Source organism: Pithys albifrons, chromosome 3 (assembly GCF_047495875.1).
Source record: "Pithys albifrons albifrons isolate INPA30051 chromosome 3, PitAlb_v1, whole genome shotgun sequence".
NCBI classification, from domain to species: domain Eukaryota; kingdom Metazoa; phylum Chordata; class Aves; order Passeriformes; family Thamnophilidae; genus Pithys; species Pithys albifrons.
Window position 1 is genome coordinate 48,282,910 of NC_092460.1, and position 15,930 is coordinate 48,298,839.

The window sequence follows — 15,930 nt, forward strand, 5'->3', positions numbered from 1 at the left end:
TTAAATATTGGTGAGTGCTGTTTCATCCTCCTTTGGTACAAATTACATAGTCAACCAGGCAAGGTACAAATACCCTGACTGTGGAATCATGCCTTTTTGGCCATCAGTATGATGCTGCTGAATACTTTACAGCTTCCATTAACACTTTTCTTTTAAAGAAATCTTCCTGGACAGTTATGCTGCCAATTGTGTAAACTCCAAGAAACAGACTCTTCTGAAGCTCCTTATATTACTGCCTGATGCCATATTCTGTTTGCACAAAGCAAATACAGACAAATAACAATCACTGGTACCTAGGCAACAGTGGGATTTCAGGTCAGCTATTAACTCTTCTTTATCTGCTAGAACAAGGTCAACAATTGATTTATTCCACAGTGGGTGCAGAATTGTGTGCATTTAAAAAATGACCTATTCCTTCTAGAGGCTTTCTGGAAGTCTTTTTATTGGCCTCATGAAATGTCAAGCAAATATTACCTGTTTTTAAGTAGGCTATTTTATTTGCCTTCCTGTAAGATGCATATACATAAGGAAGTGTTTGTTCTTTTCCTGAGGATATCTAGAAACACACAATAGCTGAGAAATGGTTGGAATCCAAGTAATTGGAATTTGTTAAGAAACTCTTATGTTTGTCCCTCTCACAAATGGTGCAAGTTTAGAGAGTGTTATGTAAAATCCATTTAATCACACATGGAACAACATGTCTGAAGTCGCCCTCTACTCAAATCTGGGCAAAAGCATTAGATAGTTTCTGTGCCCCAGGACTGGGCTGACCTCCCGCATGCTGTTCCATTCTTGAGGGGACTTCTTTACTCCCTCCCTACCATCACATTTATTTCTTCCTCCACAGCTTTACTGTCTACCCAACTCTTCTCTTTGTACAGTAGCTTGGGAAAATCACTCCAGGCGAGGATTTTAAGTCTCTCAGATAGGACAGTGAAGAGATGTGACCTGACACACAGAAGGGAGAGGGAGAAGATGGGGGTTTACAGGCCAGTCATAGCTCTCAAGACTCACACAACCATGAGTCCCCTTTGGGAGAAAGGGTAGGTTTCAGTGAGTCACCCAAAGGAGAGCATCCTGATCCTGAAAAAGAAATAGGAGCAAGCAGGATTCAGAGAGAAATGCTCTCCTGCTCGAGGCTATGAGCATGCAAAGAGAAGCAGCACTGAAAGAAAAAGGAAGATGTGCAAGAATCACTGATTATTTCCTTGGCAAAGTAGCAAAGTTCTCTATTACAGAAAAATGGCACATGGGAAGTTTTTGTGCCCCAGAAGATGAATGCTCTTTTGGTAGGCACAGCTCTCACCAACCAAAGGGTCAGGTAAACTACCAAAAAGGTTTTAAAAGAAATATACCATTAACCCAAGTTAAAATCACATCACTGTGCTGGAACTTGAGATGATGTTTAGAGAAAAAAATAAACACGCAACAAGTAACTTGAGGAACACCAGAATGCCAGTTCGCGTGGCATTATTTTCCCATCCCTTCCATGAACAACAGGGACACCATATGGGCCCAAAAAATGGGCAGGAAATCTTACGGCAGCTATTTAGGCTGCATTTTCTATAAGTCACTTCTTAGGACAGTAGCTCATTTAAACTGTCTGGGTCTCCCAATCTGTAAAGCAGAGGCAAAAATTGCCAGGACTTGGATGTCCTTATCATTTCCATCTCATCCATGCCTCCCATACCAGAAGCACATGGAGGAAGAGCATCAAGGTGAATGAGTGTGAAAAGGGCTAGTTGTCAAGCCAAGCACCAGTCCCAAGAGAAGGGACAGCAACGTGAAACAATTTATGTATGCGATGCAGCTCCCAGGAGAGGGGAGCAGCAGTAACAGGACATGATAAATACAGATTGCAGCAGGTGGTACAAGAACTGGCTGTGATTTCAGCAACCATTTATCCAAACAGAATGAATCTGCCTACCACACAGCCCTGCAACAGCAAAAAGCAAGCTAAAAACTCACAAAAGCAGAGCAGGCAACTGAGAAGATTCATCAATCACTGATTGCCAGGAGATGGGTTTCATTATGAAAACATTCCAGCAGATGTCAAAAGTATGACAACCGAAGGTATAAACGACACGGAAGCAAACGCAATTCTCTTGCAACAGAATCCCAGGTTCAAAATTTCGGCTGGGAATTAACTCCAGAGGTTGTTTAGTGCAACCCCTGCTCACAGCAGGTCTAACGACACCTGGCTGGCCAGGCTGTGTCCACTCAAGACACGTATCTCCAAGGATGCAGCTTCCACAACATCCCTGGGAAACACGTTCCACTACTTAAGCACCCTCACAGTAGAAACAATTTTCCTGATATCCAACTGATATATCAAAGGCAGAGAGGCCCTGCAGAAAGGCCTAGACAAATTACAGGGCTGGACAATCACAAACTGTACAAAGTTTAAGACAAGTGTCGGATTCTGCACTTGGGATGGGGCAACCCTGGATGTACAGACAGACTGGGGAATGAGATACTGGAAAGCAGCACCATGGAAAGGGACCTGGGGGTCCTGGTCAGTGCCAAGTTGAATTTGAGTCAGCAGTGCCCTGGCAGCCAGGAGGCATAGCTTTTTCCTGGGAGGCATCAGGCAAAGCATTGCCAACCAGTTGAGGGAGGGGATTGTCCCTCTCTGCTGTGCACTGGGATGGCCTCACCTTGAATATTGTGTGCCATTTTGGGCGCCACAATATAAAGAATATATAAAGCTATTAGGGAGCATCCAAAGGAGGGCAACAAAGATGGTGAGGAGCCTAGAGAGGAAGCTGCATGAAAAGTGGCAGAGGTCACTTGGTTTGTTTGGTCTGGAGGAAACGGAGGAGAGATCTCATTGCAATCTACAGCTTCCTCATGAGGGGAAGCAGAAGGGTTGGCACAAATCTTTTCTCTCTGGTGACCAGTGACAGGACCTGAGGGAACCGTATGATGTGTCAGGGGAGGTTTAGGTTAGATACCAGGAAAAAAGTTCTTCACCTAGAAGGTGGCTGGAGAATGGAACAGGCTTCCCAGGAGAGCAGTCAAAGCACCAAGTCTGACAGAGTTCAATAAGCATTTGGACAATACTCTCAGGCACATGGTGGGATCTCAGCGGGTCCCTTCCAGCTCAGGATATTCTATGATTCTACTTCCTATGTTCCAACTGGTGATTGCTGTCTCTCGTCTCATAACACACAATCAAAAATAACCTGGATACATCTTTTCTGTATCATCTGATCAGGGAGTTGCAGACAACCAAAATAGCTTCCCTCTGCCCTTTTATTCTTAGAGCTGCATAGGCTCAGGCCTCAGACTCTGCTCACGTGCCATGCTCTGCAAGCCCCCTGACCATCTCAGTGATGCCCACTAGGTTTGTTCCAGTATTTCATTTAGATGTGCACTTCTTGCACTGGAGAGCCCCCACTGGACACGGTATTCCAGATGCAGTCCAACATCTGCTGAAGACACAGAAAGGATCCCATTCCCTGGACCTACTGGCTACTCACTAACATGGCCCAGGGTGCGATCTCTGCCCCTTTGCAGTGAGAGGACTCTGCTGCTCATGTTCAAGTGGGTCTCCATCAGGACCCCACATCTTTTACTGCAGGGCATCTCCCTAGACAACCAGCCCGTACTGCTGCAAGGGTTATTTCCTCCCAGATGGAAGGCCTGAAATTCATTTTTGCTGAGTAGCTTAAGATATTTCTCAGCCCATTTCTCCAGCTTGGCCAGGTCCTGCAGAATAGCAGCCTTGCCTTCCTGCATTTTGGTCATTCCTATCCATTTGGCCTCATCCACAAAATAGCTTTTTATGGATGCAAAAAGTTTCAAGAACAAGAAGCAAAGACCTCTCACAATATATAGCAACTGGAGCTCTTGTTAAGACTATCAGTGAAATTTTTAACATTTCTGTATGTTTGGTCACTTTGTAGTGCCCAAGCTTTGAAAAAATAAGCCTAATTCTTCTCTCATTTATAGCAGTCTAAGCCTGATGCCCATGAATTTGACATATTTACAATACTGCAACACTACACTGCATGTGAGAACATACGTGCATGTACACACACTGCTATAGTTTCCAAAATCTTTCATAGAATTTTTTTTTGTCCCTTACCAACACAGGGGCTTGGGAGCTGGAAACCAGAATATGATGGCTTGCTGAAGCCCAGTCCCCCACTACCTGCTCTCAGAGCCAGCTGTCTAAAGCCTAAACGAAGGGACGGCTGATAGCTTTGCATTCCAATGTGATGGCTGGGGACAAGACTGGGGAAGGTGGGGGGAGAGATAAGTTTCCTGGTGCTTGCCACACTTTCCTCCTCCATCTGCTTGGGTGCCAGCCGCTGCTTACTGGGTGGAAGCACTGGGAGGGGAGTTCCTGGCTCGCCCCCGACTCCATGTGCCCTGTGCCTTTCTTCTGAAAGAACAGTCTCCACTGCCTGGATTCACACAGGCTCAGCGAGGGGCCGGCACCATTTGCAGAGCTGTCGCTAACCCCTCCCAATGCATTCAGACAAAGGACAGTGAGAGGGTTCCTACACTGCCTCCAGAAAGGTTTCAGCCTGTCTCTGGGGCCGCCATTCCCACATGAGTTTCGGAGCCAGCATCTCTCCCTGCCCCCTGTCTTTGCCTCGCCAGAGCCCATGAGATGTCGCGGCTGCTGCCTCCGGAGGCACAGTATCACCTCCTGCTGTCTGTGAATGTAACTGCACTGAAGGGGCAGAGAGAGAACTTTACTTGTCTGAAAGTTTTGTTACAGTGTTGCTGTTTGTTCTGTTCTGGGTTTTTTGGTTATACATATATATACTTGTATACATTTTCTGATTTAAGTCTGTTAATTTCAAAGGCTGTGGTGATTTGGGGAGAGAGGCCCCCTTCCTAGTCCTCATTTTCCTTGGCAGGTATCTTGGTTTCTTTTAAACTGAGACACACACCCATAGAGATGTCTCAGGAGATACAACAAGAAGAATACTGTAGAATCTGGAGGAGCAGCTGGTTATGCAGTGAGGACCAAGGTACACACTCAAAGCCTAAGGTGACTAGAGGAACTTTAGCCTAGGTCTTTCCTGACTGTTAACCAGAAATATCTTTTTAAGACTGTAGAACACATATCATCACCCAAGGACCATATTGTAATTATATCAACAAGTCAACTACTCCTGATGATGATGATATATAGATAACTTCACCTGAAGGTTAGATCATGAAGCATCTAGAACATTTATCTCTGTATTCACATGGAAAGAGTCACCACCTATACTTAAGTAAACAAACTCTTCCTCAAAGATCTTATAAATTGAGAAGAATGAATAAGCATACAAGGGCTAGGGATCACAAACTATTCGGTCAGAAGAAACAGAACGTATATCATACACGATGTAAAATACCATCTGACTTGCACTAGCTTTTCCACATGCAATTGCCACTTGGCAAATTCCTTGAAGCAATTTTTCATCACAAAAATGGATCACAAGGAAAGATATAAATATTTCATCAAGTTTCTATGCAACTGTAAAACAGTACTTTGTAAGGGATATATTAAATCAATGTTTAATCCAAGTCTTTACTCAGAAAGAAAGTGAAGTTTCATGTTGTTTTGGTTTGGGGTTTTTTTCCCAAACCAATTGTTAGATTGCACTGAAAATTGTTGCCCAGAGAGCAGCTGTGGGTTGCCCCATTCCTGGAGGTGTTTGAGGCCAGGCTGGACGGAGCTCTGAGCAACCTGGTCTAGTGAAAGGTGTCCCTGCTTATAAGCAGAAGTATTGCAACTAGGCAATTTTTAGGGTCCCTTCCAGTCCAAACCATTCTATGATTCTATTAGCAACTTGATAGGAAGAACACTGTTAAAGTTCACATGTGTATTTTACCAGCTGAGTTAAATGCTACCAATTGTCCTAGTTCTGCAAATATTTTACAGTATGCTGACTAAACTGAGGGGGAAGGGCTTTTCATTCACATGAGTACAACAGTACCAGGTGTCCCACCTGTGGGGAAGGAGAATCTGCCATTCCTTAGAAGGCACTGATAACTTACCCCAAACATCTGCCGGAGGTCAGGATCTCGAAAACGGAAGGGAATGTTAGACACATGAAGTCGTTTTGGAGTGGATTTGCTCTCAGTATTCTCACTGCTCTGTGTCTGTGATTGCTGTCCATCTGTCTGTGCCCCTCCTTCTGTCTGCTGAAATCAAAAAGACAAAAGTATGTGCATGAGTATAAACCACACAAATTCCTTTCACATGCCGTGTCTACCTCTTCTTAAATTCTTAGGACTACACTTGTAATTGCATTATCTAGCACCTGACAATTATTTTGATAAAGCCAGCAGCGCTTAACAATTGATCCTTTGTTCTTCTCCTCCCTTTCCATGAATAAACAGTAATGAGATCTCAGTCTCCCTCCCCTCATATCACCTATCAGCTTAGTAGATTTGTCTTTGGTTTTCTTAAATTGCTTCTCTCTTTTAGTCTGTTCTTCCTCACTTCAGCTGCCACCATATGAAAGCTCTAATGAAGAGGCGGATCTTCCATATCCTGGAGCTGGGAGGGAGTGCCATCACTCTAATCTCATGTGGCAGGATGTTCATACAATCATCAAAATCCCACAGCTAAAGTGGCAGCTCTTCACCAGGCCAATACCAGAAGTGCATCCCCAGGCAAAACGGCATCTGCTCTGTCAAGCTCCCTTCAGAGAAACATTACCCCAAAAGGAGATCTATAATTAAATGGTAAAATCCATACATGAACAGATTACGGATGTCTTTGATTAACTTTTCTTGTACCATAAAGTTAGCCCAGGAAGAGGAAACAGTCACATCAATGCAAGATTTATAAAAATTTCAAGTGCTACTCTCTGCTACCAATTCCACAGCTAAGAAAGGGAATTTGTTCCACCATTCTCAAGCACTGACTGGCATTGCAAAGCAAGGTCAAGAGGTATGTCAGGAGTTCTTGTTCACAGAAAATGTACAGCACACAGGCAGAGGAATAAGGGAGACCTGTGTGCCAGGGGAGAGACCTAATGCCCCTACAGGGATCACTGGCAGAAGAAAAGAAAGGAAGAGAACCTCAGCTGCTTGTGTGGGCTTAGACTACAAAGTGGTAAAATTTGAGCACAGCACTAAATATAAAGGCAAGACCCCTTTGGAAAATGGCTTGATGAGAAAATGGCATTTTTCACACTTCAGTCACAAAAACTACCTCAAAACCACAGCTACAGAACAAAGAAGTCTACAATTTGGTCGGTTTTATTGTTCTGTCCCTTTCCAAGCACATGCACTGACAGGCCAAGGTATTCAAAGAGCACTCACCCACTCACTCATCTCCTGCTGTTTGCCTCAGTCTTTTAGGAGTCATGCTTTGACTACCTGTGTGATGCACTTTTAACTGTCATTTCAAGTCTTTAGATGCCAACCTGACTTCTTCCTTAACCCATCAAGTAAAAAAGTTCTACAAGAAGGCAAGGACTGTGCAATTGCTAGAGTCAGTCTTTTTAAAGCACTCTCAAGAACACACACAGGCCTTAAAGATGCAAGAATAGGGATGGGGGTCTTGCTGTTTTGGGCCCTTTTTTTCCCCTGTTTTAAGCATGTAACTTGTGTACCAAAGACGAATGAAACCCGAGGGGAGTTGCCCACGATGACTCCCTAACCACTGACTGGACTTGTTAGGCTGCTCTGCATAATACAGAACACCTCATGAACATCTAGAACCATCTCTCCATTGATACACTAAACCAGCAACATCAACAGAGTGTTTCCTGCCCAGAAATATCACTTACAGACATGACCATGAACTTGCATATTGGTTATAAACCAAGTATATATAAAGATAAGAGCAAGCAAACAGTAAAGCACTGAGGTCTTGTCAAGCTGAGCAAAGCAATAGCAGCTTTCCACTTCATTTCAAGAAGGCTGTGCAGCAGCACAAAACATTTTTGATCTGGTTAATACAAATGAAGCTGTGATAGAAGAATGAAGATACTGCCCTGGCAAGTATCTCTACTTACCATAGCTGCACAAATCTCAGGGGAAGCCTGGCAAAATGAAGAATTTTTATTTGGCTAAGACTCATCCATCTCCCAAACATCCCGTTTTCAAAAACAACATCAGAAACTTCCATTTGGTCTTATTCAAAAGCTGCTCCCACCCATTATTTCCCCTCTTCTCCTGCACTCACCCCATGACAAAAAGGTTCTCCAAACACACAGAGTGCACCCTGGGGGAAGAATCAATGCAGCTGGCTTGCGATCAACTCAGACCATGCCATTTAGTGGGGGTTCTTTTATGACTCCATCAGAGTGCTCTGCTCCTCAGGGCAAATCTGTCCAAGAAGGACAAAACACAGGAGTAGCCTATCTATCACCACTGTATACAACACCTGCAAGTGAGTGCTTCAAAGTAACTCCTAAGCATCACTTAACACTCCTGCTAAAAGGGATACTTAAAATCCACTTGGAGCCCTCCTCGTGCAATTTGCCAAATCCTGTGTTTTCTGTGGCTTTTCGTGGATGTGGCAAGAGAGCAAATACCCATGCACAAGGTGCATTTACTGCTATGTGAATGAGGAAATGCATAGATCCTTAAAGAGTGATGACAGAAATGTTTTAGTCTTTAAATTCAAATATGGGTTGCACAGGACTGGATCTGCTGTTTCCACAGAGGAGGAAGTTGGAATGTTGTTTGCACTCATCTTCTATCCATTTGTTCCTAGACAGAGGGCAGAACTCCTTTCTTACCAAGGGTGCAATGTATCATGTACAGTGGCCCATTCAAAACCACTCACAGCTGGTCCTGCATATGGCAGTGTCATTTTGCAGCACATGAGATGTGTACGGTAAGACAAATGCTTCAAAGAGGAGAAACAATAGAAGGAGCAGATCTTGGTCCACTCTTACCTTTTTAACTACACTGAGAGTCCCCAAATGTTTTTCAGGCTTTCACATAACCTGATTTTTCAGTAGTAGTTTAACATTAAATACCTTCTCTCTCTGGATGCTGTAGCTCCCTTGCCTCTATTGTCCATGGCCCTAATGTAAGATTTGAACTGTCCACCACTGTAACATTAGCTCAATACATCTGTCCAGTGCCACACATTCAGCTTCAACATAAATTAAAGAAATAGTCTCCTCAAATCTTTCTTTTCTTCCTTTTATAGGTATTCCTTGGCCTAATTCATTAGAAAGGAGATCAAACAAAAGGCCTGGAGCCTGTTCTCAGGCAGCACATAACAGACACTGGCAACAGTGCTACCCTGAACAAGCCACAGACAAAAGCATTTCACCAAGTGCCCAGTCCCCACCTTGACTCCTTCCCCACACTGAGTTTAGTCTCCTTCTGGTCTCATGACATGTCACAGCGAAGAAATGGACCTCTCCCTTTGCTAAGGACAGCAATTCAGCTCAGAGGGAAGCTAACAGACGTTCAGTGCCTGTCAGGCAACACAGAGACATGCTGCGGCACAGATCTCGCATTTAGGAACGGCATTGCATTCACTGTACCTCCTCAGCATAGTCTGTGTAACATATACTGATGCAGGTGATAATGTCATTCATGCCTGCACATGCAAGCTTTGAGCTCTGCTCAAGGTTACTGAGAAACACATCAGAGCTCAGGACATTTGTGGCACGTGCTTTGCTTTTAACTACTTACTGCCTGTGCCCCCATGTCACCTCCTCCCTTACAATCACCAGCAGTAAGGAAAACCTAAGCAAGAGGAGGCATCTGCAAAGAGAAGCATGGATGTATCCATGTGCACATGCCCACATAAAAGGGGAGGTTTGGGGGCAGCTCTACACCATCTTCCACCTCTCAAATGGACAGTCCTAATGGAGGTGGTGAACAATCAGATGTTGGGGATTTCTCCTCAGCAGCAGGGAGGCAGGGCCTTCAGCACCACCTGAGTTCTGAGATCCCCATCTGCATGGCTAGACAGAAGGCTACGTCCTCAGCAAGCCAGACAAGCACCAGTGACAGACCAGCACAGAGATTAATACCCAGCACATTCTGTTTACATCTCTTACTTGCTTCCAGAACTGGAACTGCTTCTGGTCCAAGTTACAGACAAGCATAAAGCAACCCCCTGCTCTCTCCCTCAAGAAGCAGGCAGTTCAGAATGTGGTGAATCATAATGAGGAGGTTAAGAGCCACAAATCACTGCAAAGAAAATATTTACAAAATACAAACCGTAACTAATAACTATATTTAAAAGGGAATTTGGATAGCTTAAAACCTAGGAGACAGACTGTGCTCACTCCACTCCTCCTAGACCACTCCAGAATTCAAGAAAAGCCAAAACCAAACACCCAACCTTGTTTGGATCAAGAGCTTGAAGAACTGGGGAGAAAAGGCGTGAAAGTTACAGTGGCAGAAGGCAACCTTCCCACCGCAAAGCAGAGTGCAGATACCGTGGAAACATCTCTGCAACTTCTAGTGAAGAACCTATGTCAAACCAACAAGTCACCCACCAATGAACAGATAGCCAGTGAGCAGGTTTGGTGGAAAAATGAGTGAAGAATTAGACCCTAGACACAAAAACCCTCTCCTGCCTCATCACACTCTACCAAAGTAGGACTGAGATCCCACACATCCAAGAGCAAAAGCCATGGGAATTTCTGCTCCTTAAACAACACTAGTTTAGCAGAAGACCACAGGGCTAATCATCATCTGTCACCAGCAGTGAATATAATTTTACAATTATATCCGTGTGCTTGATTCTTCAGAGATGCCAGCAATGTTATATTAAAAAAAAAATGTTTGGGCTACTTACAGGCACAATTAAGTATTACCCAAAGTACTCTGTATGCCAAAAAACAATAAAAATGCTAAGGGCATACCAAGTAACTTTTGCATGGCTTTTTACTGTTTTCAGTATAGTCAGACAAATTCAGGGCATATTTTTTCTGATTGTTAGTTACCTCTTTTCAGACACACTGAAGCTTAAGTCATTTGGTTCACTTTCCTCATTAAAGACATACCTCAACACAAACCTAACATAGGAAAGCACATAGGAAGCTTTGCTACCTATCCTGCACGACATCTCTGATTTGTCAGATAACATTTTCAATCTAAAGATGGCTCTTTCTAATGGAATTCTTTAGTACTTTGGTCTTTTGGTTCCCTTCAACCCCACCTTTCAAAGAAGTAGTGAAACAGAGCCCTCTGAAATGCCTGCTCTGCTGGTCACAGTCAAACCCTTTGTAAGGAGCTCCAGCCCATTCCTCACAAAACTGGGATGCTCTGACATGGTGAAAGAGACAGCAAGATTTCCCAAGTTAGTGGGCATCCCCCGTTGGTCCACTCCATTGACAGTTTCAGAAGAACAATCACACAGTAACAGACTTTGGATCCATCAAGACAATTATGTTCTTTCTACCAGGAGTAAAATCTGTGGAAGAATGTAAGAACAGGGCAAATGTTCAGTGATATTTCTCCAGGAAACTAAGCCAGTGGATGTCACAACTTACAAAGCATCTTGTGGACAAGAGTTGCAATACCAAGTTCTTCATTATACGGAAAAAAACAAGGAGTAAAACCTGCATTTTTTTCTTTTTTATACATGGCACCCAATTATTTCCTGTGTGCATCCAAGTAAGTAAAAATGGGAAGGTTCCCTATTTTAGCTCCCTTACCATCCAATATTCTATGTGCTTGTCATATGCCTTCATTCCTGTCAGCTCTTTTTGTAAGTGAAGATTTCATTTCTTTTCATAAAGAACCTGCTACATCATCACTATTATCCTTCCCTGTACTACTGCTAGATCTGCTATAACCTGTCAGATACACAGAAGTACCACAACTGTATACTCTAACATTATGATATTTGCTGATTTATTTCTCATTTCTCATTTTTAAATCTGCCTCATTAGATACAAGTCTGCAAGTGCTGACAATAACCTGCCCCATACTCAAAATAATAAAATAATCTGCCTCATATTCAAAGGAAACCCCTGATGTTAAATGTCAGGGTTTGCAACCTCAAGACAGCAATTTCTAAGCTGAGGTGGCCAAACAATCAGCACCTTACTACTTATTTGAAGTTGGTTCTTCCTCATGTCTACCTGCTCAGCAGTACTAGAAAATAACTGAGGATATTCATTAAATATATTCTTCACCTGAAATACCTCACATGAGCAATCACTTTAATTACTAAAGGGATGAAAAGTAATTACAGAGGAAAATTCTGCAATCTCAGTCTAGGCAAGAAATACCCAAGAGAAAGTCATCATTATAACATCATCCATGTGTTGCAGAAGTCAGTTGAGGAATCCTTGGTACTGTTGGCTCCTCTTTCAAAAGCTTCTCCCAGGCACTCAGCAATAGGACAAGGGGGCATGGGCTCAAGCTCTGCCAGGGGAAATTTAAGTTGGATATCAGAAAAAAATTCTTTCCAGAGAGAGTAATCAGGCATTGGAATGGGCTGCCCAGAGAGGTGGTGGATTCACCATCCCTGGAGGTTTTTAAACTGAGACTGGACATGGCACTGAGTGCCATGATCTAGTAAATGGACTGGAGTTGGACCAAGGGTTGGACTTGATGAACTCGGAGGTCTGTTCCAACCCAATCGATTCTATGATTCTATGTACAGGGCACAGACAGATGACCAAGCACCTTCTCTGTCTTGCTTTTGAACATGACATATATGGGTCCCCCACTACAGATGTGTCTCCTCTGCGAAACTGGAAAGTCAATATCGCTTTATGGTATAGCAGAGGAGTTAAGTATGTTTCAGTACAACAGCACATCAAGAAGCCAAGACACTACGCTCTGTAATTAAATAATGCTTTATATTGGTTCATGACAACGTAACACTAAGGTGACAGCACCTGCCATTTACATGCAAAGTAATTTACATAAACTTATTCCTCTACTTCTATACCTCCAGCTGCATTCCACAATTTATACAGACATACAAATTCTTCCCTCTGACATTAACAAGAGAAACAACTTGAATAATCAGCTCACAGTATTAAGTGCATTGCATTTACTATCAAGCAAGCATTTTTAGTTCAGCAGATGATTAATCTTCCCTCTGCGGGTAGAGGACCAGGAGATGCAGAGAGCTGACAACTGCTCTCGGCTTCTGGCCATGCTCTCCATACACTCACCTTGCAACAACAGCATTTGCTGGATCCCTCTAAGAGCTGCTATAATTCATTAACCCAGCAAAAGAATTGGACAGCTTTCTGCCAGGTCAGTGAATTAGAGTGGCTCACGGAAGGAATGCCAGAGCCAGTAAACAGGAGTGGGAGTTTGTGCTTAGAGCCAGCTATCTCCTTTCTGACAGCAGAGAATCTTTTAGATCAGCTCAGCTGCCAGAGGTACTGCAGCCTAATTAGCATCTCCCTTTGCAGCAAACTGCTGGGTGTCTCCATTAGGGATAAGTGCACTAAAGTAAACCAAGAAGGGAGCAGGGGGAAGAAACCAGGCGACTCAGCACCATAAGAAGTGAAATGCAAAGCATCAACTGTTTAAGAGGCTGCAACAGGCAGACCAAGTAGGCCAAATATGGTCTGGTACCTCAGCCTATTTTTAATCCCGTTCTTTCAGTTGTGCTTTGGGACAGTATCACGAGAAAGGACAGATTTTTGGAGATGAAGACTGAGACACCTGCATTCCAGGCAAGAAACTAAGACCCACAGATAAGGCTTGGTCCTAAAATAAAAGAAAGATTCCAAAATATTAAACTGTTTGTATTACGCTACTTATCGTGTCAATTTCTTTTCCATGCTCCTGTTCTGAGAGCTTTAAATGCTTTCCACTACAGATGGCCAGAACCAAGCTCATCCTTAGCTGGTGACACCAACCAGTCATTCCCCTTTGCTCAGGGCTTTTAGACTGCATAGGAAGGAATGGACTTTGACTCCTAAAGTGTACTTTACAGAAGTTCACTACTGATCTTTGATCTCAGGCTTCCAAAACACAGCCTATTAACTCAGATACCACTGTTAATCTCAAATCATTCAATCTGACTTGCCCACAATAACCTGCCAAGTTTCTATGAAAAGGTGCTCCCACCCCGTGTGTTAGGGACCCTGTTACACACCCCTTCATTTTGCTGTGTACTGTCTTACCAGGGAGACTAAACTCCCCTTTCCATGAGGGACCTTTAAGCCATCCAATATTCTCTGTTACTTTGGAAATTATCCAAAAGACTATCAGCCTGAAAATCAGGAAGGCCCTGCCATCTGAGCACACCTTTTGCTGCCTCAGTCTGTCCCGCCAACTGGACCAAGCATAGGCCCTGTTCTTAAAAGCAAGCAGAGAACTTATCTATCAGGCCAAAGGAATTTCTGAATCATCCCATGGGAGCACAGGCTTCAAGACGGCAGCTAAAAAACCCACCAGCTGTTTGGTCTGGGGTATCAACTTTACTCATACGACAGCAGCTGTGCTTGTCAGTCACAAGAATGGGAGGGAAGGCTCATACCTCACCCATGATGACTTTTCACTCTATTAAAGTTAGCACTGTTGCTTGAGCAGGAGAAGAAAATGGTAAAAGGAAAAGATGCCTTAAAGCATAGCAGTCTAGTCCACATGGACTGAACACGCATGTCCAACAAGCAATTACCAGTGCATGTGATGGACAAGGTGCTTGACATTACCTGTAGATTTTTAAGGTGAATAACCAAGCTGTTCTGCTGTACTTTAATAGCAGGCTTTAGCCTGAGTAAGTACTGAGCCTTCTTCCATCCCCTACAACCTTATGATCCTACATCATTAATCAGCGCACTGAGAAGGAGAAAAGTTACAAGAAATTACATCCCAAGGCAGTCCACAGAATAAAAATAACTTCATATAGAAGGAGCCCTTGACAAAAAGACAAAGCGACTTGGAAGATCTGGGATGCAGTGGATGTGAAAGTCTGGCATGGGAAAGGCCCTTGGTTGAGGCACCCTCCCCCCCCCCCCCCGGATTTCTTCATGTGCCACCATCTGGGATCCTTTGGATTTGATCAGTCCCAGCCACAGCAGCCACAGGAATGCCCTTGTCTGTGCCCTCACCCTTTCCTGACCAGCTGCGGCCCGCGAGGCTGACTCTGCATGCTCAGCTCACACATTTTTAACCACATCAAGTGGTCACACCAGACGTGCCCACCTGTTTACAACAGATCAGTACAAGTGTTGTGTGTTATTCAGCCTGTTTCTTGGATAAACCCCTGCCCATCAGGCTCCCTCTGCAGACTCCTGGCAACATCACTGCCTCTCAGCAATGCTCCCTCCCGCACAGATGGGCTCCCAGTCCCTCCTCGTAGGCTAGCCACACGCTGTGGGCTCCTTGGAGCCGGCATAAGTTGATAAAACACAGAGCTCAGCCCTGCAGAGCCACAGAGATGGCTCCTAATATGGAAGAGGAGCAGGAAGGCTGGCAAGAGCTTACATTCAAGGTCAAAGGTCGCATCATTTCCATTAAAAAGAAATGCTCTTAAGCTCTGGACAAGGATGGGAACAGCAAAAACACATGGGGAAAGCCACTGCCCTGTTCTACTTCATGTTTCCAGCTTCCCCATCCAACTGGCAGCACACGAGATAGTTGTTTGCTGGAGATGGGCAGCCCAAATCTTACAGGTAGGAAAAACACTGGACAATCTGGTACTGAAATGATGACTTGTATTTCTGCACACTGCACCAGCTCTAAGTTTTATTTCCTACCTGATCTTTTCCCATCTACATTTCTGTTTGCCGAGTAAGGCACCCAAAGTTCCTTTTACACACTATCAATGTGCCTTACAGGGTTTGTACTCTTTGTCTTCTTCAAGATGCTGAAGTTAAGGCATTCCCAGAATGAAATCAAAGATATCTTCACAAAGTCATGACCAATGGCGCCAACCCACTGCAGTGGAACAGAGGCACATGCCGGGAACCGGGCACACTCGAGCTGGCACTATCAGTTCTTCCAACTGTTGGCAATGAATTCATTCAGTACTTACCAGGGAAAAAAATAATCTCTACAAGCCAAACA

At 43.9% G+C, this 15,930-nt stretch overlaps 1 protein-coding gene across 12 annotated transcripts in view; it reads right to left on the reverse strand.

Moving 5' to 3' along the window:
- RBFOX2 (RNA binding fox-1 homolog 2) overlaps positions 1–15,930 on the reverse strand; it is a 175,154-nt gene that overhangs the window by 46,714 nt on the left and 112,510 nt on the right. For 10 of the 12 annotated variants that reach the window (XM_071551679.1, XM_071551680.1, XM_071551681.1 and 7 more), the window contains one exon: positions 6,007–6,153. In XM_071551679.1, coding sequence (XP_071407780.1) covers positions 6,007–6,153 — 147 coding nt within the window. The remainder of the gene's footprint in view (positions 1–6,006; positions 6,154–15,930) is intronic. The other 2 variants (XM_071551675.1, XM_071551676.1) reach the window with 1 other exon arrangement.